The sequence below is a fragment of the Callithrix jacchus genome, chromosome 12, assembly GCF_049354715.1.
Source record: "Callithrix jacchus isolate 240 chromosome 12, calJac240_pri, whole genome shotgun sequence".
Classification (NCBI taxonomy): domain Eukaryota; kingdom Metazoa; phylum Chordata; class Mammalia; order Primates; family Cebidae; genus Callithrix; species Callithrix jacchus.
In genome coordinates, this window is record NC_133513.1 from 69,536,026 (window position 1) to 69,563,706 (window position 27,681).

Sequence of the window (27,681 nt, forward strand, 5' to 3'; positions counted from 1 at the left end):
TCTTAGTTCACCTCTCTCACTGACCTTGAGTTTTAAAAGCATAGAGAGCGTGATCTTGTGTGGGTCTCCACTGTCACAGGGCCCTGATGAGAATCATGAGCAGATGTAGTAAAAAGTGCTTCTTTCCTATCAGCAGGTAGGGTTCCTGTAGTGTTTGTACCCACAGACTTCTATGCAGCGTCATTCCTGTTACTTACTCTTTTCTTTTTTTAATCAAAACAGTCCATCGAAAAAATAGTGTTGATTTCAACAATCAGTTCTGTTGACTTCAATGGTGGAAGGCAGTGTTATCCTGGAGATAAAATTCTGTGAAGTTTTGATTCAGGGAAGTCCGACCCAGCCCTTGCATCTCTTTCCTGGCTCTGGACCCATTCTTTATTCCAGCTGAGATGTTTATTCTATGTATGAAACAGCTCCCACCTACCTACAACTGCTGATTAAAAGCTCAGGATAATGAAATCTGCACAGTCAAAACTTGGTTGTTAACTATAGTTATTATGCAACTCAGCATTTACCTTTTGTTCCTGCCAATAATATAAAATTATCAGTTTTTCTTTCAGAGCTAACTCTTCAAATACACTAAAATTTGATGCACTAGTATTTTTTAATGGCTGAACTAAATTATTTCTTAAAGTTCAGGTTATATGCTTTTGGAAGGAATAGGAAATGTAGTGTCTGTGCAATAGCATCATTCAGACTGTCTGGGAACAGCTAAATGGAGCTAAAAGGACAAAACTCCCTCCATGGGCCTTCAATTTTTGTCTTTAAGCAGACTGCTCATGATGCCTTGATAAAAATAGCAAACATAACAGGAGACACAGCGTTAAGTGATAAGATGCAGCATATCCCAAATGCAGAATGATTCACAGCAATTAGGAGACCCCTAATGGTGTTTCTTAGACAAATGATAGCTCTCTTACTGCCCACTCATCCTAATTTCTGAATTTCTAATGTTAGAGGAGTCTTGCACACTTGCCTGAAATCAATTAGTGGCCCTACACTGAAGTGCGCCTGTCTGAACCAACAAGTACATCAACCACAGTGCCCCGAGTTATTAAGTTATGGGGGCAGAATGCTAAAGTTCTTCTAGGCATCATGTGAGTGAGGGAGTGGGCATGCACAGAACTTTCTGGGAATCTGTTTCATAAGAGATGGACAGAACACCATGAAGGTCATCAATGCAAAGATTGAAGGTTGGGTTGTGGTACCACCTAAAGAAGGGGAATGATTTGAAGAGGAGGCCAGGGCAACTAAGGTCACATGTGGCCCCATCCCTATGTTTCCGATGGGTGACCCTCAGAGATAGTCACCATTAAATTAGGGGACTTTTGGACCAGAGGGGTAGTCAAGAAAGGCTTTGCAGAAAAGGAGTGTTGTATACGTATCTATTCCCAGCACTTTAGGAAATAACTATGCCCCAGAAACACTTGATGATTCATTAAGTGTATGAAATGGGCACTTTGAAGGTATAACCACACACACACATTCACAAGCTACCATTCCATGATTTGCTAATATAGGAAAAAAAATGTGTGTATGGATGTGTTTACATTTGTTTTTGTTTGTAATTGCTTCTCCTAGAAGAGTTTGTTGATACAGAGAAAAAACTAAATTAGTTTAGGAGGAGGTGTAGTTAGGAAAGCTTTCCAGAGGAGGTGACGTCTGAGTAAGGTTTTAAGGAATAACTAGAATTTACAAGACAGACAAGGAATAGAGGAGGGTCGCAAGAGGGAATGATGTGTGTATTGGTGCTGAGATAATGCTGCTATGAATATCTGCATCCTCCCCCAATTCATATGTTGAAGCCCTAAACCCCAATGTGATGGTAATAGGAGATGGGGTGTTGGGGAGGTAATTAGGTTTGGATAAAGCCATGAGGGTGGAGCTCCATGATGAGATCAGTGCCATTTAAGGAAGAGGAAGAAACACGGAGCTTTCTTTCTGGCCTGTCATGTGAGGAAACCATAAGAAGGCAGCTGCCCGTAAGTCAGAAAGAGAGCCCTCACCAGCACCCAGCCACACCTGCACCCTGGTCTCTGACTTCCAGCCTCCAGAACTGTGAGAAATAAATTTCTGTTGGCTAAGCCACCTAGTCTATGGTATTTTGTTATGGCAGCTGAAGCTGGCTATGGAGGGGTAATTAGGAAGGTTTTTTATGACAGAGATGCCATACTAGCATATCGGAATAAAGTTTTAAAGAATGTGTAGAATTTGCCAGGCAGAAAAGGAATGGAGGAGAGTTGGCAAGAAGGAAAGGTGTATATAAAGGTAACAAACAACATTTAGAATTTGAGAGAGCCATTTTGTGTGGCTAAAGTGTGCTATGTTAGTTTCCTATTGCTGCTGTAGCAAATTATCAAAAACTTAGTACTATGAAACAAAATTTCTTTTCTTATTGTTTTGAAAATCAAAGGTCTGACACGGGCCTCACTGAGCTGGGGGGTCTTAGGGAAGAATCTGTTGCCTTATCTTTTCTAGCTTCTATAGAAGCTTCTATAGGTCCTATGCATTACCTGGCTTGTGGCCCCTTCATCCATCTTCAAAGCCAGCAGTATAGCATCTTCAGATTTCTCTCTGATTCTGACCTACCACCTACCTCTTCCATATTTAAAGGACCATCGAGATTGCATTGCACCCACATAGATAGTCCAGGATAATCTCCTTATGTTAACGTCAGCTGACTAGCAACCTTAATTCTATCTGCAACCCCAATTCCCCCATGCCATGCAATGGAACATATTCACAGGTTCCAGGGATTCCGTGGACATATTCAGGGAGGCCATTATTCTGCATACCACATATCAATGCAAGAAATTGAGGGCGACCGTAAAGAGAAAAGTTGGCATGACCCATCAACCCTAGATGGAAAAGATCATCCAACCAAAAGGGACCTTTCATCTGACATTTAAAAATAAACAAAAGAGTGAAGGTACTGGAGATTTCCATAAGGTATAATGGGTATGTTTCTGTTGACTATTGGTTTATAAACCCAAAACTTGGTGGTTTAAAATAGTAATTTATTATTTCTCATGATTCTGAAGTTTGCCTGGGGATTCCACTGCTGGTTTCACCTGAGCTCATTCATAAACTACAATCAGCTAGCTGTAGGGCTGGCTGAGCTGGAAGGTCCAAGATGGCTTTACATTATCCAGCATTTGGTGGCAGCCATTTGGGGCTGCCTCAGTGGTTTTCAGTGTGAAGTCTCATCCCCTGCTGGGTTAGACCTTACATGGCAGTCTTGTGGCTGCATTCCAGCAGCATGAAGGTGTAACAGCAGGGCCTCTGGAGACCTAGACTGTACACAGCATCACCTCCACCACATTCTTTTGGACCAAGCAGCCACAAGTTTAGCATAAGTTCAAGAGGAAGGGAAATAGATTCCACCTCTTGATAGGAGTTGCTGCTGTGGCCTTATTTCATCCAGCACAGGCTGTAAAGGTAGGAGTGTTTGTTCTGAGAGTGGAATTTTGAAATTTGAGATTTCAGAGGTAAGATGTTTCTGGATAACAACAATATCCAGCGTATGTCTAGAAGGATGGATGGCTCAAGTAGAATGTGATAAAGACCACTGGCACTGAAGGAGAGAAGAAGTGGTGAGGCTGGGATGTGGGCTGCACCATCCTGTGGACCCAAGAACGCTGTGTGGGTGGGGAGTGTGGAGGAGTGGCCGGAAGTCCAGGAGATGATGGCAATGGTAGCAGGGCAGGTATGGGATGATCAGATGAGATGGGGTGATTCTGTAGACCATGAAGAGCATGACCACGCTTTTCTAGGTCAGCCTTTGAGTGCTGGGCACCAGAATCACTCCACCATGCCCTTCACTTCCCAATATGCACAGTCTTGTTTACTTGTCAGTTTTTCAAATAAACTTGTCCCTTCTGACTTCTGGATAGTGTGCAAGAGGATTCATCAGATACTGGTGAAAATATGAAATAATATTCAAGTCAGTTTTGAGTAAGAAGACAGCTGCCATAGTAGCAGATTACCAATGTCCCCTCTTTAAAGCTTTTCCTTTTCTTTTCTGCCTTCCTTGTCTCCTCAGGTATGTATCTAAAGGTGAGGGGGGTCTTCACATGGATCAGCAGGATTTATAGTAGTGACATTTATTAACAGTGTTAAATGAATAATACTTGTTACTCTCATTCTAGGTAAATAAAAATCAGAAACCAGACAGTCATTATCCAGATGGTCCTAAGAGTAGACTCAACCATCAGAGTGCTAGATATAAATAAATTAGAGCCTATAACAAGTGGAGAAGGTTAAAATATGTATTTTTATAATGACTATCATAATTTAATGTTTCTTTGTTTATGTGTAACAGATGAACAAATGATTTACAGAAATGCAACTGTAGCATGAGTTTCCATCCTTGGCTGTGATTTCACATTCTTGGAATGCTTTTTAGAATACCACAAGAGAAATCTCTCTACTCCAAATTAAAGATTTTCAGTATTTGGAAATTCAATGAATGTTTCCTGGAAATTTTGTATCTGTAGCAAGTGATCTGGGCCATGAATATTTAACTCTGTACTTCCTTTTGTTTTCCCTTACATATTATCCCTTTTGTACAAGGGTCAGCCCCTTTGGCAGTCGCTTTGGTCTTGAGGAAACTGGTAGGGATTAGAGGACCAACGGATGTTATTCTCACCTTTGACACAGAAATTCTTCTTAGGACTACATGTGAGTGTCTAAAAATAAGTGAAGTAATGATAGTTTTGGTAACCATAGCCTTAATACGAAACTAGAAGAGCTTCTGTTACTCTGAAAGCCACCTTCAGTGAAAGTGACACAGCCATTTCATAAGTGCCGGTATAATTCAGATTATTTGAGGGAACCCGTCTTGTGGGCTGCTATCAGGGCTACTTTGCAAGCCAACCAGAAAACCAGTTCTATAATTTTAGTGTCCTATTCTCCATTTTTACTAAGTCTAAACATTCTCCCAAATTTTAAGGATTGGCTCTCTGTGGCATTTATCTATCAAAAAATAAAATAAAATTCACCCTTAAAAGAGTAAGGTTTTCTGCCACTGAGGACATTTAAAGTAATGGACCTCCGCTTCCAAAGTTGTGAGACTCCAACTAGAATCTGTTTTTCTGATTCAGGCTACTACCCCATGCTCATGTCACCAGAAACTTGTCAGAGAGTGTTAAGTATTACCATTTTTATTCTGGAATTCAGAAATGCCTCAGACTAGCATTTTTAACCCATCTTTCCAACTCTATTATCTTTTCATTAACTGTGACCTCCTCCCTGCCCCCTCCACACCCAAAACTTTTTCTGTCTTCTTTGCTTAAGATAAATTGCACCACATCTTGTATCTGTGTTCTTTAATTTTCAGTGAGTTACTGTTCGGTTAATTCTTCCAAATTGTATCCTTTTTCTAGATCTTTGTCATTATTAGGTTTATGAGTTTGCATCTAATTCTGGCCTTTCACCTGACTCAATTTCATTGTCATCTGAAGGCGTTCATCTTCAGCATCCTGATTATAATTTTTGAAACCATCAATGTGGCAGGTACTGCACTGAGGACTTAATTCGTCCGGTCACATAATCCTCACAACCACCTTAAGAGATGAGGATTATCATGATTCCCACTTAAGAGATGAGGAGGCTGAGGCTCAGAAAGTACAAACAGCTTGCCCAAAGTCCAATGACTGGAAAATGGGGGAGCTGGGATTCAAACTCACATCTTTCTAAGGCAGGGTTTCACAACCTCAGCCCTGTATTACTTGGGGCTGGATAATCCTTTGTTGTGGGGCGTTGTCCTGCTCATTGCAAATGCTTAGCAGCAGCATCTTGATCTTCTAAAAAAATTAGCTGGACACGGTGGCGCGTGCCTGTAATCCCAGCTACTCGGGAGACTGAGGCAGGAGAATTTCCTGAACCCAGGAGGCGGAGGTTGCAGTGAGCTGAGATTGTGCCATTGCACTCCAGCCTGGGTAATAAGAGCGAAACTCCGTCTTAAAAAATAGAAAAAAAAGAACTCCCTCCTCAGCTCCCCACCAAGTGACAACCAGCTGTCTCTCCAGACGGTGCCAAGTGCTCCCTGGGATTTGTTTAGGGTCCACCTGTCTAACACCAAATTCATGCTTTTGCTACATTATACCGTTAGATGGGTAACTAAGAAAACCATCGAAGTTTAAAGCTAAATTTTCAAGAAATCAATTTTAGGAGTCACCACACCTGGTTGATTATTAGAAGTGGAGATTTTTAAAGACTCTGTCCCCACCCAGGGTGTTCAGGATAAGTATTTGCCAGGTGGACAGGTATCTGACTCTTTCAAGACTCTCCACAGTGTAGGAATTACGGATCCAGTCCTAACCTAAGCACACATCTGTTCCTTGAATCACTCTACTCCATTCCTGCCAAATCATTCTCCAGCCTCAGCTTTAACACCTCCTGTGATGGCGTTATAGTCGACAGTTCCATACCCTTCACTTTCTGAGACAGTCCATGTTCCAATAGTCCTAAATGTGAAAAAGAATTCTTCTTAATATTCTTTCTATATATCCCTGTCAATGCCCTTAATCTCATATTATCCAAGTTATCATTTTTCTCACATCAGTTGAATTAAACAAACACTTTCGTCCCAATTATGTGTTAGGCGCTACTCTGAACAGTTTCTTTACTATAGCCATTAAAATCATTACTGACTCCTTAAAATTGAATGTCTACACCCTTTACCCACTCTTTCTCAGTTTAACAATGGACTTCCGGCCGGGCGCGGTGGCTCACGCCTGTAATCCCAGTACTGGGAGGCCGAGGCGGGTGGATCATGAGGTCAAGAGATCGAGACCATCCTGGTCAGCATGGTGAAACCCCGTCTCTACTAAAAATACAAAAAGTAGCTCCAGCTACACAGGAGGCTGAGGCAGGAGGATTGCCTGAACCCAGGAGGCAGAGGTTGCGGTGAGCCAAGATCGCACCATTGCACTCCAGCCTGAGTAACAAGAGCGAAACTCCGTCTCAAAAAAACAAAAACAAAACAAACAAACAAACAAAAAAATGGACTTCCATTGCTTATCGGCCTTTTGTCTAAGATCAAGAATAGTATCTGTTTTTATTCATTTAACGGTAGACTCCCTCAAAAAGAGAGTCTACAATTAATTAAATTATAATTTAATTAATTAAAATATCAAAATCATACATGACTGGTCTTGTGTCCAGCTGCAACTGCACCCCTGTTTGTGGAGGGTCCTGTCCCTGGAAAGCGCAAACTGGCAGGTGCTTTTTTTTTCTTGGCCTCTCATCAGCAACCCCATTTAAACCTTCTTTGATGGTTTCAAGACGATTCCAAAGTAACTCTTCTGGTAAAATTATTCTTTGCCATATGTTTCAGATTTCTTGATGAAAACACAGAAGATAATTTTTTTGAATCTTGCTTTATTATGGGCCCTCTTAAGAATATCTTTTTTATGACTGGGCATGCTGGCTCATGCCTGTAATCCGAGCACTTTGGGAGGCTGAGGTGGGCAGATTACTCGAGGTAAGCAGTTTGAGACCAGCCTGGCCAACATGGCAAAACCCCATCACTACTAAAAATATAAAACTTAGCTGGGTATGGGGGCGGGCACCTTTAATCCCAGCTACTTGGGAGGCTGAGGCAGGAGAATCGCTTGAACCCAGGAGGTAGAGACTGCATCACTGCACTCCAGGCTGAGTGAGACTCCATCTCAAATATATATATATATATATATATATATATATATATATATAATGAATTTGATTAATATAAATAAATATAAGTTAATTTGATTAAATTCAGACTTAACAGTTTACTCTCCTGTGACATCAGCTAGTCTTTCAGCTTGCACTTTTGGATTCTCCTAAGTCCCCATGATAGTTTTGAACCTATAGAAAACTGCTTTTCAACAACAGATATTGGCTAATGGGAGATACTGTGATGAAAGAGATGCTAGTATTGCCAAGGCTGCCTATCGCCCCAATGTTGAAGTTTAGCCCTACAGGTGACCAGACTTGCTAGCAGGCCAACGTGAATATCCAGTGAGCTATAAATGTGTGCCAGCTGTCCCGACAGTGGCTGAATGGAGCTCCAGTAGGCAGGTTGTGTTTAGAGAAAACCAAGGAGAAAATAACATGTTAACGGGAATAAACCGTTTGGGGTCAAAATAACAGTCCCGTGTTTTTGTACTTGTGTGAGATATAAAAGGAAAACTTGAGTGTCAATTAGGCTTCATATGAACTTCCAAACATTCTTGCCTGTCTTGTGCATCTTTAAGGAAGTGGCTGGACGAAGGCAAAACTGCCTGAACCTCTCACGTCTTCAATTGCTCTGGAAAACTTTGGTGTCTTTACTGCGGTGCTCACTCTCTTCTTACAGAGTTTTATAAATGGACGCTGACATGGACTACGAAAGACCCAACGTTGAAACCATCAAGTGTGTGGTCGTGGGTGACAATGCCGTGGGGAAGACGCGCTTGATCTGTGCCAGAGCGTGCAACACCACACTCACGCAGTATCAGCTGCTAGCCACCCACGTGCCAACTGTGTGGGCGATTGACCAGTACCGCGTGTGCCAGGAGGTAAGATGCACAGAGTGTCTTTAGCATCCCTAGGGCACATCATTGCTGGTTGCCAGTCTGATTTTTTCTGAAGGAGGAGCGTGGGTACATTGCATATTCAAAACAAAACTAACCTTTTAATACCACAAGCAAAAACAAAAGCAGGCTGGGCGTGGTGGCTCACACCTGTAATCCCAGCACTTTGGGAGGCTGAGATGGGCAGATCACCTGAGGTCGGGAGTTTAAGACCAGCCTGACCTACATGGAGAAACCCCGTCTCTGCTAAAAATACAAAATTAGCCAGGCATTGTGGCACATGCCTGTAATTCCAGCTACTCAGGAGGCTAAGGCAGGAGAATTGCTTGAACCCAGGAGGCAGAGGTTGCAGTGAGCCGAGTTCGCACCATTGTACTCCAGCCTGGGCAACAAGAGCAAAACTCCATCTCAAAAAAAAAAAAAAAAATGCAAACTGGAGACTATGGATCTGGTGTCCTGAATGAGGATTGAGACATGTGATTCCAGGAAGGGAATTAAGACTTAGCTCAAATCCTGTTAGAATAAGGAAACTAAATTCAAGTGTATTGAGGGGCTTTGAGGGTCTTGACTTGAACATGCTTCTCCCAGGAAACTTCTGATTGACACTGAACACAGATGCTCTCTCTCTCCTGCAGGTCTTAGAGCGTTCTCGGGATGTTGTTGATGAAGTGAGTGTTTCTCTCAGGCTTTGGGATACTTTTGGCGATCATCACAAAGACAGACGCTTTGCATATGGCAGGTAAACCAAGACTAGTACAGCACAGTTGAGCTTGAGTGCAATTTCCTTTTCAAAACCAGCAGCTGGTTCACAAATCAACAAAAACCACATCACATGGCCTTGAAATGTGTTGGGTTCTGCACTGTGTCTAAGAAAAGAAAAAAAAGGATGGTATTGTTTCCTGATGTCAAGAAAAGCAGTGTGCCCTGCCACTCAGGAAGTACTGTGCTGAAAACAACCAGTGCTGGTCAAGCTGTAAGGTTTGCTAGATGAGGATTCTGTAGCACCCTCCAACTGCAGGCTGCTTTGATTGCTGGTTCTCTGAGTAACTCTTCACTTGCTTTCTGTTAGAATGTTTTAAGTTATTTTAGCACTTGGTCACCCTACTTCAGAAGGACTCTTTGGTCTTTTCATGACCATATTGGCAGAGTCTAATGTTATTTGCTTTGGGTTTTATGTTATCTGAAAAGTCTATTGTTTTTATTAGAAGGTCGTTTTTAAAAAGAAAGAAAAATATCTCTGAAATCCTTCACAAGACAGATTTCCAAAATAAACGGACACACTATTTTTTTGTTTTGGCTATTTTTTATTTTCTAAAAAAGGAGAAAATGGCTATTTTTTATTTTCTAAAAAAGAAGAAAAACTCCAATAATGGGAAAACTTATCTAGAAGGACATTAATATGGGTAGGAACATGTTCAATGTGCCTTAAAATATTTAGCAACCTCTCCTTGCCACCGTAACTTAAAGTCTCTCTCAGTGAATGGGTGATAGTTATTAAAATGTGGATTAGCAGAGACTTTTTTTTCACCACTTAATTATAAAAACACATTTCATTTTAAATGTAGAATGTAGATATCAAGGCCTTGTTGTCTCTTAATATCAAACATCATTTGATATTAAGGATTACCTTACAGGATGTTATTAGTTAGACACTCCAAGCACATGAATTACTCCTTTATATCAAGATAAGCATTGCTGAAGGTTCTTGTATTTTTCCAAGCCAGTAGCTCTCTGAACAGACTTTTATTGGCATTTATCCAAGTGGTCTAATAGGAAATAAACCACTGAAAGAGTTTACCCTATTCCTAGGAAATATTTCACACACTGAAAGAATCTGTGACTTAGACCACTTTTTTCCAAGGGGACTTAGAAAGAGAGATACGGAAGCAAAACACGATGTTAATGTCCTTTTGGTAACAAGGACTTTTGAACTTAGCATCCTGTATCATAGATACGTTTCTTTTCCTTGACTATCCTGGATTTTTTCTTTCTATAATGTTCTTTATTGTTATCTTAGTTACCATTTGCTTTTTTCTTTTGTCCATTTGTTCTACATGTAAAAATGACAATTATAAATGAAGCTGCTTATCACTGCTAGGCAGTCAGGTTTGTAACATCTGTGGTTTTGAGGAAGCTTGATTTAAAAATGGCGACTTTAGGCAATGTGAGGATAAATACAATTGATTTCAAAGGACTTTTAGATCCCCGCTTCTAAAAAGATGTCGTGAAAATGATGGGCCTGATGATGACTTAATGGAAATATTTGGGTTTAGACTCTAGAAACTATTTCAACAGCTCTGTGGTTTGTTGCTTCTAGACATTTATGAAATTTGTCATATTTTCTGTGGAAAATAACAGAAAAAAAAACAACAATGAAATGTTTGCATATCAAACACTGAATTTTAACATGACCCCTCAGTGTAAAGCTGGTGCTATGGTTATAGAAGGGCTCCTTCATTATCTTGTGAGATTCCTGTGTAGCATTTATTTAATGGCACAATGGCCTTCATAGATCCACGCTGGGTCTCGTTCAGCTCCCTGACATAGCTAGTCATTTTACAATACAACATGCCACGCCTGCATGTGTGTTCTCTCCCAGCAAAAATAAGCTGCTCTTTCCTGTGACTGCATCGGTTCAAAGTGCATTGTTCTGCTCCCTTGTCTGTGACATTTGGTTCTGTCAACTGTAACCCATTATCCCTTTGCTGGAAACAGGAAGTGCTCCCCAAGCCACATTTGATTCTCTGAGCAACATAGAGGGGCTTCAGGAACACGCCCGTGTTTCTGGCCACGTTCTCCTTAGGGCCTCACTTCGTGTGCATGTTTGTACCTTGTATTTCCTTTGTTTTCCAATTCCTCCCAGCCTCCAGGAGTCCTACCACAGACCCCACCTCTAGTTAAAGAACAAAAACCAGAGCTCCTCTTTCTTGCACTCTGGCATCTTTCTGTAAATACTAAATATGTAAATATCACATTGACATAATGCCCAAAAGTTACATTTTTATGGAAAAACCTGAGAGAAGTAGGAGTTTTTTTATTTAGTATAGGTCTCTGACCCATACATTTTCCTGCTGTGGGAGAACCATTTAATTTCTTAAAGACTTCAAGTTTTACCTTTATATCATTCTTGAAGGAGAGGAATCATAATTACAGCTTCTGACAATCAGTTTGTTTTGCAAACCTGTTTTGTGACTCACATTTTTACTATACTTAGTGAGAAATACGATTCAATGGGATGTACACAGACATAAACTTTGAGGCATGTGAAATACATTCCCTATATTTGTAAATGTATTTGAAACCTTTTTTAAATAATTAATTTGATTCTTGTGGTGACAGTGATAGAAGCCAGATTTATACCAACATGTCTTAGACTTTGCATTTGGTTTCCTCTGCTTCATACCAAAAGGTAATTAATAAGTTGCTGCCTCAAACATTACTTGGCATGGACAAGCTCTAGTTTGCAGAGGGGATTCTGTGGGATGAGGGGCTGTCAGTGGTAGGCAGTTGGCCAATCTGAATTTGCAGTGTTTCTGATGTGGTGTAACCAGAGTGTTAGTGGTCTCTTCATGATTTAAATGCAACTATTCTACCCATTTTTTAGCCAATTAGAATAAGAGCTCCAATGTATCAACAGCCTACTGTGTGCCAGTCAATGCATTAGGTGATTTGTCAAGATTAGTTAATCCTTTTAGGAACTGTAGGAGGCAGAGATGATTTTGGTGCTACCATTGAGTAAAGGATTGAGTTCTTTTACTATCGTAAATTTGCCCAGCAAGTGAGTCTCAGAGGAAGACTCCAACCCACTCTGCCTGGCTCCTGGCTCTCACTCTTGCCACTGTGCCATGCCACCTCAACCTACTGGGATCCTACGTTGGTGAGCTGGATTTCTGTGTGTCCTTTCAGATTTGTGCCATGACTTGTAACTAGAAGAGATTTCAAAAGGTCATCTGGTTGACCTCTTGTCTTCAGGAAGGGAAATTACCCAGGTCTCCAAAAAAAGTATTGATAGGAGCCCTTCTATTCCATGGAGATGATGGGAACAGAGTAGTATGAGCTGGTAACGCTCTGCACTTTGAAGTCTGTCGACCCTCTCTTCTCTGGAGTGAGTAACTCCAGCTCTCTTGTGGCCTTTTCCCCACCACCTACTTTATATCCACTTTTGGATGAACTTTTGAAGCTCTTTTCTGGATCTTTTAAAATGTCAGGCATGAAACCGTACATAGTAACCGTGACTATGATCAGTTGCTCTTTTTTGGCAAGGAAAGCGCCTCTTCTTAAAGGGATGTTGCTCAACTCAAGAGTTGTTTCCTGGAGCTCTTATAAAAATGAAATGTCCACATTTAGGGACTTAGCACTGAAAATGTAGGCAAACAGTATGGGCTCTGTCTTTATCAGGAATCTGGCCACTCAGTCCCTGTATTAGTCAGTTCTCATACTGCTAATAACAATGTATCTGAGACTAGGTAATTTATAAAGAAAAAGAGATTTAATAGACTCACAGTTCCATGTGGCTGGGGAGGCCTCATAATCATGGTGGAAGGCAAAGGAGGAACAAAGTCACATCTTACATGGAGGCAGGCAAGAAAGAGCATGTGCAGGAGAACTGCCCTTTCTAACACCATCCGATCTCATGATACTTATTCAAGATCATGAGAACAGAGTGAGAAAGACCTGCCCTCGTGATTCAATTACCTCCCACCAGATACCTCCTGTAACACATGGGAATTACAGGAGCTACAATTTGAGATTTGGGTGGAGACACAGCCAACCCACATCAGTCCCTTTTATCTAGTCATACACATGTAAATAATTACAGATTCTATTATTGTTTTTTGGCCCTAGAATATTTCCTTCATTGATCTGTATGCAGGTCAGAGAATTTTCAGACACTGAATTAAGCCTGTGGTGCTGACAGTGGTAACAACAACTACGGTTTCATCAGGATGCCCCATGGGCCAGGCCTGTGCTACTTGCTGCATTTGTCCTGTCCTGCTTCATTCCTGTGGTGAGCCTGCAAAATAGGCTCATTTCAGAGTTGGAGAAACAGGCACAAAAAAGGGCCAAGGTCAGACAGCCAGGACACAATGGAGCTGGACTTTCCTCTTTAGTCTCTCTGACTCCAAAGCCCATATCTTCCCCATCCTTGTTGTTATAGCTGGTGATGATGATGGATGATAACATTACTTGAAATTTCCTCCTGATACAGTCCAGATCTTACACAGTCCATGTGGACCCTGAAGACCAGCACTCACCATCTATCACCAGCTCTGATGTTCCAGTGCTCCTCTTAAATTCTTTAATCCACAGCAAATAACTTAATTCTTTGTATGCATCCATAGGTAGCTGAACATGAGTCCTTTTGCTGTCAGTAAAAATGATACATCCAAGCAAACTTTCTGAGAGTGAATGGGAATCTTGGCATGTTTCCTTCAAACCATTTAACTAAAACATTCAGAACCACTGTAGTTGCTCTTATCCCCGGCAATTTCTGGGCATCTTTTTAGTCCGATTGGAACCCACTTATTATATAGTTTATTCTTACACACTGATTTTTCTCAAACATTGTTAGTTTCTATTAGAAGTACAATACATGTTTTAAATGATAACATTAATCGGAGCTACGGTTTCTGTGTGTCTGGTTTCATGTTGATGGTACATGTAATTAGACACGAATGAACATACCACATTCTCAATGCACAGTTGAGGCTCTTTAAAAAATTCAGGACTGTAGTGACTGGTGTTTGTATTTTTGCCTGCGATTGGCTGTGCTTGTGTTTTATGGCAAGGGAATAAGTAAGGATCAGTGAATATGTCTAGATAGAGCATTTTGAGTCCTCTCTTAATGTTCATAGCACATTCTAAAGGCTGGGGCAGAAATAACATTGTAATGATGATGTTAGGATGGCAAACAGCCTGTTGCACAGTGAAACTTCAAGTGGGCCAGGAGGTGGACCAGGCCGTACCAAGGGAGTCACTCGCCTTGGGCATAAAATGTAAACAGTAATAATCTTAAAAAGACAGAATTACCATTGCTGGTTTTTTTTCCCCCTTCTGCCTCAGACACAATATGGCATTGTTACTGATGTTGACTTTATTTAAGATTTTGATATTTTGTCCACCGTGGATTTTTGGCCTTAATTTAATTGTTTGTCTGTTTTTTTTAGATGGAGTCTCACTCTGTCACCAGGCTGGAGTGCGGTGGCAGGATCTCAACTTACTGCAACCTCCACTTTCTGGGTTCAAGTGATTCTCCTGCCTCAGCCTCCCGAGTAGCTGGGATTACAGGCACGCCCCACCATGCCCAGCTAATTTTTGTATTTTTAGTAGAGTCAGAGTTTCACCATGTTGGCCAGGATGGTCTCAATCTCTTGACCTTGTGATCCACTCGCCTCAGCCTCCCAAAGTGTTGGGATTACAGGCGTGAGTCACCACGCCCGGCCAAATGAATTTTTTTTAAGTATTATTCATCTGGATTGCTGAGGTTTTTTTGGTACCTTCTTACATTTTGCACTTGAAGCAAGTGCTTCGTTTTCTTCACTCAAGTCCTGGCCCTAATGGCAGACTTTATAATTGGATAGCAAAGTAGCAAAGGGAAGCAACTTAGTAATGCATGTGCTTTTTGTGGAAAAGTAATCCAAACCACAGTTTTAAATATATGGTACCAAGAGGCCTTGGAAAATCATTACTGCTTGTGTCCTAAAGACATTCAGTTCAGTGTGCTGCTATAACAAAAAGAACTAAAAATTGCTCAGATTATAGAAAAAAGTAGAAATGCATAAAGAAAAGCAGCAATTTGAACTAAGGGATAGAAATAGTTGTTTCCTAAGAGGTTAAGTTAAAACTGCTAGCTCTCCTATTTGAAGAGAGCAGTCATTCTGATGTAAGAGTTCTGGAAGAGGTGAATCAGCCCATTTTAGCCAGTACCTAGATGACTCTGAGGCAGATGGTCCTCTCATTCCCACTTTGGTAAACACTGTCCTGGAATTACCTGATTACCAAGCCTCAGCCAGAAGGGAAGAATCCTTGACAATTAGAGAGAGAGAGCTTTTGAGTAAGGGGCACCAAGCAAAAAAGAGCACATACTGTGATTCCATTTCTGTAATATCCTAGGAAATGCAGCCCAATCTATAGTGACAGAAAGTAGATCACTGGTTTCCTAGATAAGAGGAGGGAGGGGAGGGATAGATCACAAAGGAACATAAGGAAATTTTTAGGGGAGATGGAAATATTTGTCATTTTGATCATGATGATGGTTCAGGGGGAATACATATGTCAAAATCAAATCAAACAACAAATATGCAGATTTTATATATTTCCATTATATCTCAATACAAATTATTTAAGAAGAGAAATAGGCCAGGTGCAGTGGCTCACGCCTGTAATCCAGCTACTCAGGAGGTTGAAGTGAGAGAATCACCTGAGCATGGGAGATGGAAGCTACAGTGAGCTAGGATTGTGCTACTGTACTCCTGTCTGGGCAACAGAGCAAAACCCTGTCTCAAAAAAGAAAAAACAAAGAAGAGAAATATGGACAAAATAGTCTATGATACATGAAGAAAAGTTTGCATGTTAGACTATGTGTGTTTTAATTATTTATGGACCTGTAAGTTAGTTCCCACTGAAAACATAAATCACTATGTGAACTTAAAAAAAAATGTAACCAGATCCTTAGTAGCTGAATATAAGAAACGAGATATTTATATAATCCTGAAGCTAAGGATGGGCCACTGTCATATTGTCAAACAAAATCATGCTGCTTCCCTTTTCTCAGAGATAGAACCTCATAGTCTGACCCAGGGGCCTGTTTCTCAGTCTGTGGTTATGTTTATATCTTCGTGTAACAAGAAACGTTTCACCAGATACCCTGTGTTAACCAAATAGAGAACACCAAGTTCTGTGAAAGTTTTCTGTTTCTTCATCAAATAGTAACAATTTTGTGTTTTGTAGCTGGTTCATTCTGGAACTGGAGAATGGATTGGTAATCTCTGGGAGCATAAATGTGACCATTTTGTACCCAGTCACTCTGACTGGAAGTTGGGTGGAGAGCTGAGTGAGCAGGTGTGTCCTCTCATTGGGGTTGGTTAATAGACCATGGGCATGAGACTCCATTCTTGTTTGTATCTCTGGATTGAATCCCAGCCTGCCTTCCCAACATTTTGTCTTGGTCCAGACATAACAAAGTATTTGTTAGTTCTGTGTCCTTCATACCCCCAAGACCCACAAACATGCATTATGTTAGAATTTAGGCCCCTGCTCCACCTATCCTCAAGCTAGCTAATCACTACTCATATTTTAAGAATTAGAACCAGTGTCACATACTCCTAGAATTCCTCTCTGCACTCTCCCCACCCTCTCTGTCACCTTCAGAATCCAAGTGAGGTGTCTCCTTGTGTTCCCATATGACACTTTGCAAATCTCTATTGTAGCAATAACTGTAATGTGGGAAAATTGGCTCCTTAATTTTAGCCCATTTCCCTTATCCTATTATCCTAGTATATTTAGAACAGAGATTTTGTCTTTCTACTCTCTATCCCTAATACCTGGGCCTGGTACCTCATAGAAGCTTGATCGATGAGTCAACAAATCTGCCTCATATGTTCCAGGATCTTCTAAGGCATCGACAAGGAAATAGTCCTATAACAAATGCCAAATTATTTTACTAAGTTGAATTTTATATGTGCACTTTTGTAATAAGAATAACAAGTAATGGCTTAACCTGCAGGCGATGGAGATGGAAAATACTGGTGCTTAGCCTCTCCTTAGTGAATTAGCAAATGGAAAGATCAGCTGCAAAGCCAGGAGAAAAAGGAGAGAGTTACACTCAGCTACACCCTCACATCCTCCCTTGTTTTCCCCAAGTTTTGGGACCTGTAAAATTTTTTGGTAATGTCTTTCGTGAATGAGTATTCTTAAACAGCGAATTACTTGTGTGAATAATAATGTTTTTCCAATCATAGGTGTTTTCTCCTCTGGGTATCATTTTCAAAATCTTTACAGGAATAATTTTTAAGAATAATTATATAGAGAGATATTTTTTAATCCATTTGCCTAAAGATGAGAGCATTAAGTAGAACAATTAAAGGTGGATTATTGCTGCTATGTAATCATCCAAAACAAACAGATACACATTAGGCTACATGCATACAAATAATGTAAAAAGTTAAATCTGTGATGGAAGTTTATGGATTCTGTACTAAAGAACCCAAGCATAGAATTGCAGTGAAGCCAAGTCATCTGGTGCATAGAAAATACATGTACCATCCTCTGTGCCACCCTCAGCCTGCTGTCCCACACGGTCCTTCCCACTCTGAACTGGTACATCTTGTATTCCACCCAGAAGAAAAAAGCAAAAGAGCTAGGATTCCTATGCCTGACCCAGCCTTGTCCCCAGGATGAAATTGTCCTTGGAAAGCAGAGTGCCAAATGAGATAGCAACAGGGCTTGATTGATGCCTGGGGCTCACCCATGTGCCAGGGCTAGGAAGGATTTTGGCTGCTGCCCAAGCACCGGTCATGTGGCTGGTTCCTTTGTGGCTCAGCCCAGAAAAGCATTGATGGGCCCAAGAGAGGCCACAGGAGTGCAATTAATGAGGCCACTGTGATGGGCAAAGAGAATACGGTATATACGCATTGTTCAGTACATTAACGTCTTGTGTTCCGTGTTCCTTTCAGTTTTTTTCTGTTACTGCTTAATAACAGGAAGCTTGACAATTCGGGTCAAATACAACTAAGTGTGTTGACTTTTCATGATGAAAGAAGAGAAAACATCAGTTTGTGATGTGTTTATACTGGAACTTTCTGATGAAGAAATATATTCCAGCCATACATTTTTTTCCTTTCAAAGTCGGTGGTAAAAAGAAAGAGACTATTAAATAATTCTGCCTGTCTTCAGTGGATAATTCTGTTACCTATCTTTCAGTTATTCCATATCAATAAAGGACACAGCTGGTAATCCAAAAGGAAAAGATCTCTTGATGAAAGTGTTCTGCCATTCTAATTAAAGTCAACATATAAGATATATTCTTGGTGATTTTTGAACCCATAATTACATTTTTCTGACAGTAATTGGCACTTAACAGTTTATAGAACACTTTCACTGATATTTACCTTTGTGAGTCTTAACAACAATTCTACCAGTAATTTTTAATATTAGCCATGATTAGACTTTCAGAATTATTCCACCACTTTATCCCCCCCACCGAAAATGCCTCTGTCCCCAGCCTAGAGAGGATAAGTCAGAAGGAGGAAGTTCTGAGTTGCAGACACAGAAAGCATGTTAGTGAATTCTTTTTTTGATATATCATCTTGACTATCCTTTTAGTGATTTCTTTGTTTTGTGTGTTTTTTAAAAAGCAAGATGGTCTGTGTAATAGACCATCCTGTCTATAGACCTCCTGGCCTCTCCCTACTCCTACCTTAAGCCTTAATTCTGTTGTAACTTACCTGGAATTAATCTTGCAAGTAACCAGTCTATTTCTTTACATTTCCTTTGCTTCTGGAGATAATCTAATTCCTGGAAGAAATTATTCATTCATTATTATTCTGATGTTATGAAATTATCCAATTTCATGGGATAAAGAGATTTTTTCGAGAAATTCAAATAATTAAAATATATAGAGATTAACCGGTTAACCTCTGCCATATACCAGAGATATTACGTGGCAGTCTTTCAGCAATAATAGTCTGAAGAGCTGTAATGGCTCACATTCTATTTTCATTCTTTACTGAAGCTCCAAATGATTCTCTGACTTATTTTAAGCCTAAATTCATCTCTTTTAGACTTTGAGTCTGCAGACATATTTGCATATGCAGGTTTTACTTTCTGATACCCATAAGGCCTTTTAATTTAATAAAAATTCCTTGAGGGCCTGTTCTCTTACACTGAGTTGTACATAATGAGAGAGAAACTAATAGGAACAGGACAAAATCCCTGAAAATGACCTCATACTACAGTGGGAATGACAGCTACAAAAACAATAATTCAGTGTTAACAATGCTGAACTCAAGGTGTCAGTTCCCGGAACAGGGAAGCAAGAATAAATAGCTCAGGCAAAAAGTGTAGCACTATTCTGAATGCTTTTGGTTCACATTCCACATCTGGTCCTCAGGCTATACCCTCAGCGTGTGTATACAGAATGCAGCCACTTCCACCTGTAGGGGACCCTTCTCAGGCTCGGCAGAGTCACCATCCTCTCTCGCTGGATTCTTACCTCTTAACCAGTCCTCTGCTTCTTCCTTCCTTTCGCTCCCTATCCCTGATACTCTCTGTCCTCTCCCCATTCCTACCTTGCCACCAGTTTAGTCAGTTCTCATTAGAGCAAGGGACTGACACTGCTCAAACATAAATTATATCCGGGCATTCTGCTCAAAAACTCCAGCTTTTCCTCACAACTGTATTCCAGCAGAATGGCATGGTCTCTTCCTCCAGGGAGGCACCCCAGGCAGGCTCCTACATCCGGCCTTTGCACTAGCTGCTTCCTCTTCTGCTAGGTTCTTCCACCAGATACTGCCATATTGACTCCTTCCTTTCCTCCAGGGCTTCTGGAAATGTCACCTTCTCAGCGAGGCCCTCCCTAGCCACGTCAGTTTCAACAGCAATTTTTGCTCCATCCCCTTTCCATGCTTTATTTTCTAATTAGCACTTAGCACTACCTGTTTCAGATATTTTTTCTTTTTTGTTGTTGGTCTTCACTAGAATGTAAGCATGAGAACAAGTGCAACAAGGACAGCAGTTTGTGTCTTTTACTAATCACTCTATTCCCAGTGTCTAGAAGAGTGCCTGGTACACAGTAGGTTCTCAGTTACTATTTCTGGAAGAAATGATTAGATGGTTGATGAATAATATTGGATAAGTGACTTGACCATTCCTGGCACCTTTACCGGTTCAAAGAGAATTGCCAAGGAACCTGGGTAGAGTCCCTTTCTCATCATGGTCAAATGATCTTGCTGGTTTACACAGTTTGGTCTCAGAAGAGTCAGGGAGGTTAATCCCAGGGACCTCCCATGTAGCATTGTAGCTGATGCTGAAGTTTTCTTATGGGTCCAACTTGCCCTCAGAAGAAAAAATGAAATATGTAGAAAGGAGGTTCCTCAGCAGTTTAACTTCAGAGAATGCCAAAAAGGGATGTGAACTCCAGGTGGAGCTGGAAGGGAATTTATTACCACAATTTCACCTTCTTCTGTTTAGCGAGTCTTATTTATGTCAGCGCCTCCTGCATTTGTTGACCAGGAGTTAAGTGAGACTGTTTCAGCTGTTTCTTTTAATAAAGTATCTGTGCTTCATGCAAAATTTACATGTATTCAACTTCTGATAATTACGTGAGGTGTAAGAATACACTAAGGGAATATGGTTTACCAAGTATAGAAAATAAGATTTTGAGTGGAAAGTGGCCTGATTTCATTGGATGATAACTCACAACAATGGCAGGGCCATTGCCCCCAGTGATATTTGTACTATGATGGTAGAACCAACCATTTCTAAGACTCAAGTATTAGGTTGGTGCAAACGTAATCGTGGTTTTTGCCATTGAAAGTAATGGCAAAAACCACGATTACGTTTGCACCAACCTAATGTTATCTATCTTAGGGTTTGGTGGCATTGCTGGGATGTTGATGTGACTTCCCCGCACTTAAGAGCATGCATTGCTTTGGCCCCACTTTCAGAGGGTGGTGGAAGACTGGTTTAAAATATTGCTTCCTACTAAACATGTAGATGCGGGCGTGGAAAAAAAATAGTTGCACATGCTAATCACTCCCAAATCTGGATATATTTCAGGATGTTTTGACAGTTTTCCCCACATAACATCTGTACTTAAGAAGCCTGACGCTATTGGTAAAGTATTGACTTGATTTCTCTGCGCACATCCGGGGCGCTGCATGGTTCTGCCCTGCTCTCCCCAGATCCCCTGCCAGGCGCACCCCTACAGGCCTCTCCATCCTCCATGAGTATGAGCTTACACAGCCATTCATCTCCTGGTGGTTATGTACCCCATCACTGACAACTCCCTCTGCATCTCATACACACTGGGCTGCTCCCCTACTAAAATTTTCCAAAGCCACGTGTTACACGTTCCTTTTCTCTGCCATGCTCCCAGCTGTTTTGTGCTGTTTTGATCTGTCTGTTTGCATAGCTCTGTCAGACTATATGCATGAAAGATATGTTGTCTACATGGATGGTCTTGAAAATGTTTCTGTAAAGAACCTACCTCAGTTACTAGCAGGGAGAAAGAAGCTTGAAGCCCCAAAGAAGGAGGTCAGACACTCCTACTTGAATCTTTACCAGATGGGGACTCATGCACAGTGACAAAAAAAAAGAATCCCTTTAAAATGTGACCACAATGTCTGCCCATATACTGGATATGGGAGTCCCTTAAAAAAATAAGTAATAGTCAGTGATGACATATAAAGAGGTGGGATCCTAACACAGAAAAAAATAATTTATACAAATGTACGTTAAAAGGGGATACTTCAAGCAGAACTCGGGTAAATATTAGTGGCCAGGCGTGGTGGCTCACACCAATAATCCCACCACTTTGGGAAGCTGAGGTGGGTAGATCACAAGGTCGGGAGTTTGAGACAGCTTGGCCACCATGGTGAAACCCCATCTCTACTAAAAATACAAAAAAATTGGCCAGGCATGGTTGGGCACCTACAGTCCCAATTACTTGGGAGGCTGAGACAAGAGAATTGCTTGAATCCGGGAAGCGGAGGTTGCCATGAGCCGAGATTGAGCCACTTCGCTCCAGCCTGGGCAACAGAGCAATATGCGCCAAGTTGGGACATATGTTATTATTTTTCTTTAAAGAAAAAAAGTCCCAAAGAAAGTGCATCTTAACCACATATCTTGGCCCTAGCTAGACTTTCAACAACAAAATACTACACGTTCTCAGAGACTGTCTTTATAACGTCACAGTCAAATATAGCAGAGTTGGTGGGAAAAGATCGGAGAAGCAACCAGATTCTATATTCTAATAATTATATATAATTATGAGCTCATTCTTGGTCACCAAGTGTTAGTGTAGCAAGAGACCCAACCGGACCCAGACACACTTGAGAAGGGCATTTGGCTATCCCACTCACAGCTTTCTGGAGAACGCAATAGAGTCCACTATCCTTCTCATTGCCCGTAAAATTGACCTGATCTGAAGCTTCTAGATAAAAAGATAATGCTGGAATTATCCTTTCACTTAACCAGGTAAGGAAACCCAGGGCCCACGGCTCCTCAGCTGGTTGATAGTGGCAAAGTAGATGGGACTAGAAAGGGAAAGTCAGACTAAGAAGACAGTACTGCTGTGACAGGAAAGAACTTAGAAGAAAATTCATTTAACAGTAAACGTTTGTTACTGATTACCCTGTTCCAACCACTTCTTCGAAGGATGAATTTGGTATTTCAGATTGGAAAAGAGGTTTAGCTTCTCCAGTCTTTTCCCACCAACTCTGCTATATTTGACTGTAGACATTATAAAGACAGTCTCTGAGAACATGTGTGGTATTTTGCTGTTCAAAGTCTAGCAAGGGCCAAGATATGTGGGTAAGATGCACTTTGTTTGGATTTTTTTCTTTAATCCTCCAACAAAGATTAGTCCCAACTCTGCATGTACTCCTTATGTTATTCAGATATTCTTGCCAATCTTTCACACGCTATCTTTGGCCAGTGTTCCCCTCGAAAGATAACATGCTTTTTATGTTTGTTTAATATATGAAGTAAAACTGATGGAACTGAGCTTGGCTTTATCAGCTCAGGCATTTTGGGAGGACTTGGTCTCTCTGACTCACTCCCATTCCTCCATGAAACAAGATGCCCACTTGTTTCAACATTTCGATTTATTTCAGATTGCCTTTGACTTGACTAATCAAAACATTATTTCATGGACATTATTTGATGTGTTAGTACCCAGTGAAATGTTCAGATTGGTATTTTCTCCTTAGAAAGAAGAAGTCATTTTTTTTCTGAAATATAAACATTCCACAGGCAAGCAGCTAATACCATATACCCTTAAGTCCTTTGTAATTCTGGTTTTCTCTAATAAAGCTTTTTAGCCCAGTAAAAAATTAAATATTTAATAAAAATGAGTACAATAAACATTCCAAACCCCTTCCTACTCCTTCTCAGTATGCAGATTCTGGAATTTACAACCTCATGTACCCTGTACTCTGCCTCTGCATTCTTGAATTCTTATGCTTTCTACCCCAAATAGCTGTAGGACTTCATTTAAATCCTATTCAATTCTTTTTACAGCTGAAACAGGACCTCTGAGGTTATATCTAGACTAACCCTACTGCCTGATATGTGAGAATGTCCTCATCACACTCACCGCTCCCAATTATTTTTAAACTGACTCTTCAAAGTTAAAAAATGTAACAGAGCCATAGAAATAGAAATGCTAGAACTTGCCTTTTTCTTTTTATCTTTCAGAGGAATGGTATTTTTTAAACACGAGCTTATGTCAGACATTGAACAGTCTCCACATGGGAATGAATGTTTTGATTAAAAGTTATTTAATATCTCTAGTTCCTTGGAATTCTGCCTAAAGCTGGAGATATTCTTAGCTGCAGGTCTTGTGCTTTCTTTGACTAGTTTAAAAAAAAAGCTCAAAATCTAGAGGGAATAATTGGCATTCTAAAAATGGTTACTTGATTGTATATGTGTTTATATCACAGAGGATACTGATGCGTTGAGAATTAGGAATTAGAAAAGAATGTTAGTAAGGAATGAATCAAAGCAGCATCTTTCTATAGCTCTATTACTGTGTCCATTCATTCCTAATGCTCAGCCTTTTGGTTAGAATTGGTTTTAGGGAAATACATTCATATGGCAGATCTTAAGAATAGAATTCTGTATAATCTTTATATAAAGTTTTCTTAATGCGTTTGTATTTAGATCAACAAGGGTTAACCAAAAGACATTTAAGCAATGTGGTACTTAAAATATGATCTTGGGCCGGGCACTGTGGTTCACTCCTATAATCCCAGCACTTTGGAGGCCGATGCATTTGGACTACCTGAGGTCAGGAGTTCGAGACCAGCCTGACCAACACAGAGAAACACCATCTCTACTAAAAATACAAAATTAATTGGGTAAGGTGGCACTTGCCTGTAATCCCAACTACTCGGGACGCTGAGGCAGGAGAATCTTGGGAGGCAGAGGTTGTGCTGAGCGGAGATTGTGCATGCCATTGCACTACAGCCTGGGCAACAAGAGCAAAACTCTGTCTCAAAAAAAAAAAAAAAAGATCTTATTTTTTAACTGCTTTTAGTGTGAAATAATGAGCACAGATTCTCATAGTACCTAGATGTGAAGGTGAAAGGAAAAAGAAGACTTTTATTCTGATATACAAATAGAATTTTGACTCAATAATTTGTTATTTTATCTTCAGAGGTAGTACTGCTCTCAACACAACCTCTTCTCTTTAACTATCATCATTTCGAGGCGAAATATTTACAGAGCATTGAATTATTTTTCCAGCTTCCCCATGGCATTTCATGCATTTAGATATTGATGTGACATAGTTAGAAGCTGGGCCCTCAGGACCTGTATTATGTGATGGCATTATGCTGCTATCATCACAAGATTCCCTTTTTCCAACCCCCAAGGTCCTGTCTGTACTTGTTTACAGGTCATCTGGATAGCAACTTGTATGTGTTCAATAGCATGAGTGTTATCATGGTAACCTTGACAACCAAGCTAGCTCTGATTTCAAAACCTCACATGCTGTATCATAAAATTCGAGAACAGAATTGACATTTAGCTACATGTCTGTCATATAAATTAAGCTCTGAGAATGAGTTCCCTTAGAGCCATGTGCCTTAAAAGGAAAAGGCACCAATTAGAACTATTTTATACATACTATAACACATTTAGGTGCTGTATATATTTCTTCAATTCTTTTTCTATAATTTTGAACCTTGAATATTGTTGTACTATTCTCACTGTGCCAAAATTCATGGTGGCTTTATTTTATGATCAGGATGAAGCTTACAGCAGAGCCTCATCAGATACCTGATATAAATAGGATTATGAATAATAGAAAACTCAGCCCATAAAAAATGTAAAATTCAAAGCATTCTTGGCTTTACAGGATACTCTTATTTATGCTGATTGTAACTAAGACTGAGCACAGAATATTCCACTAAGTAAATCCAAATCCCAAAGACAAGACATGTTTCCTTTTTATTTATATAGTTATGCATATTTTCACTTATATTATCCCAGCATCTAAGGATCTTTGATATCTTTATTCAAGATGATTCTAAACATTCAGATTAATACATTCATCTACTTTAAGTCCTAGGTCCTCTTGTATAATTTGGAAATATTTTAATCCCAGGATTTTCTCCTCTATTTATTGTGGTCTGGTGCAGCTTTTCTTGAATATAAATTTAAAGACACAGCTTGTGAATTACATTTAATGTAAGCACCCTGCAGTTTTCTGCATTGCAAATGATTATTTTTAGAAATTTTATGGTTGCCTGCATATGTTTGTTTGTCTTCATTGATATGTAGAGGGGAAAGCTCATTAATGATTTAAAAAGAAGGTGTTTTCATTCATCGACTTGATTCTTCTCATTACATAAACAATAAATGCAATAAATTGACATCTAATGAAATTGTAAGAGTTTATTTCTGAATTTAGCTACAAGATAGTCTTGAATCCTTGGGCATAACTTCTCCTATTCTTTATATCCTTTTGCCTCAGTGTTTTGAAAGTCATCATTCAGCACATTTTAACCTAGAATGATGGTTTATAATTCCTATTAAAGATACCTTTTAGCAGCTATTTATCAAACACCATAGTTGGACAACTGTTTTGCAAAATAGTTATTTGACTTCTAGAATGGTAAGTTATTATGTAAAAGTGAAAGACCCTTATCTCAAAATTTACGATAAAGCAGTTTTTCTTTTCCCCATATACTTGCTTTGTATCTCATGTAACATTTGAAAAATCTGCTTCCAATATTTTCTCATTTTGTTAGCCATCAGTCTAATTCTTGCCTAGTTACATGTTAAATATTACCTTCTTGCCTTACCTAGTAAAGAGTCAAAATTCCTGCAAATTCAGGACTTTTCTTTTCGGAAACAGATAAGTGGCTATGCTGTCTACATGTGTGCATAAGTGGGAAGAAGGGCAGAAATCCTTCTGCGTATTTGCTGACCCTGTACAGCAAATACTTGTTACATTTTCAGTAATGTTGAAACTGTTTGCTTTATCTCATTGGGATGAATCATGATCACCTTTATGTTGTTTAAACTGGTAAAAGGTAGTTTGTATTATTTTCTTTTCTCTTGAAACTATTTCTTTTGATGAAGAGAAATAGTTCAGCATGTTGTGGTTCTAGGACTGAGGCAAGTTTGGGTAACCATCTCTACCATAAAATAACTTCATTGGAAACGTCAATGCATCAGCATTCTGCAGTGCGATACGGAAATGAACTGTTAGGCTGTGTTGGTGCTGGAATGTGGGGGCTTACCAGGCTGTTTGCATGACTCCGAGATGTGTTTTAATATCTGGTCTTTTTTTTTTTTTTTAATTGTGACATGAGATGGCATTAGAAGGATGGGGTTTGGGAGGAACCACAAGGGTAAAAGAAAAAACAAAATGTTAAAAGGCAATAAAAGCTTCTTTTGTGATTTCCTTTTAGGTCCGATGTTGTGGTCCTCTGTTTTTCGATTGCTAATCCCAATTCCCTAAATCATGTGAAAACCATGTGGTATCCAGAAATCAAGCACTTTTGCCCTCGAACACCCGTTGTCCTCGTTGGGTGCCAGCTTGATCTCCGCTATGCCGACCTGGAAGCTGTTAATAGAGCCAGGCGCCCGTTAGCAAGGTAAGCCAAGGGACTCAGTGTTTCCCTGTTCTGGCCAAGTTCAGATTTATAGACAGCAGGTGTCTCTGCAGCCTGGCGTTCCGCTCTTCAGCATTCCTGGATCTCATCAATCAGCCTTGGGCATTAAGTCAGCCCATGAATCATGAGGGGTGTGCCCTGAGCCCTTCTAATAGGCACCCTCATCTCTGGTGTCCGAACTCATTTTTGTCAAATGATTGGCCAGCACTTGACGGAAATTCTCTAATTAGAAAGGATGTGAATAAAAGCACTTTGTAAAGTGTAAAGTATTAGACAAA

General features: G+C 40.1%; 1 protein-coding gene across 28 annotated transcripts in view; it reads left to right on the forward strand.

The window, feature by feature from the left end:
• Positions 1-27,681, forward strand: part of RHOBTB1 (Rho related BTB domain containing 1) — a 134,334-nt gene that overhangs the window by 81,246 nt on the left and 25,407 nt on the right. For 18 of the 28 annotated variants that reach the window (XM_078345862.1, XM_078345867.1, XM_078345865.1 and 15 more), the window contains 3 exons: positions 8,342-8,543; positions 9,194-9,297; positions 27,200-27,385. In XM_078345862.1, coding sequence (XP_078201988.1) covers positions 8,352-8,543; positions 9,194-9,297; positions 27,200-27,385 — 482 coding nt within the window. In that variant the 5' untranslated portion in view covers positions 8,342-8,351. Of the gene's footprint in view, positions 1-8,341; positions 8,544-9,193; positions 9,298-21,335; positions 21,393-27,199; positions 27,386-27,681 lie in introns of all 28 variants that reach the window. The other 10 variants (XM_078345874.1, XM_078345872.1, XM_078345875.1 and 7 more) reach the window with 1 other exon arrangement.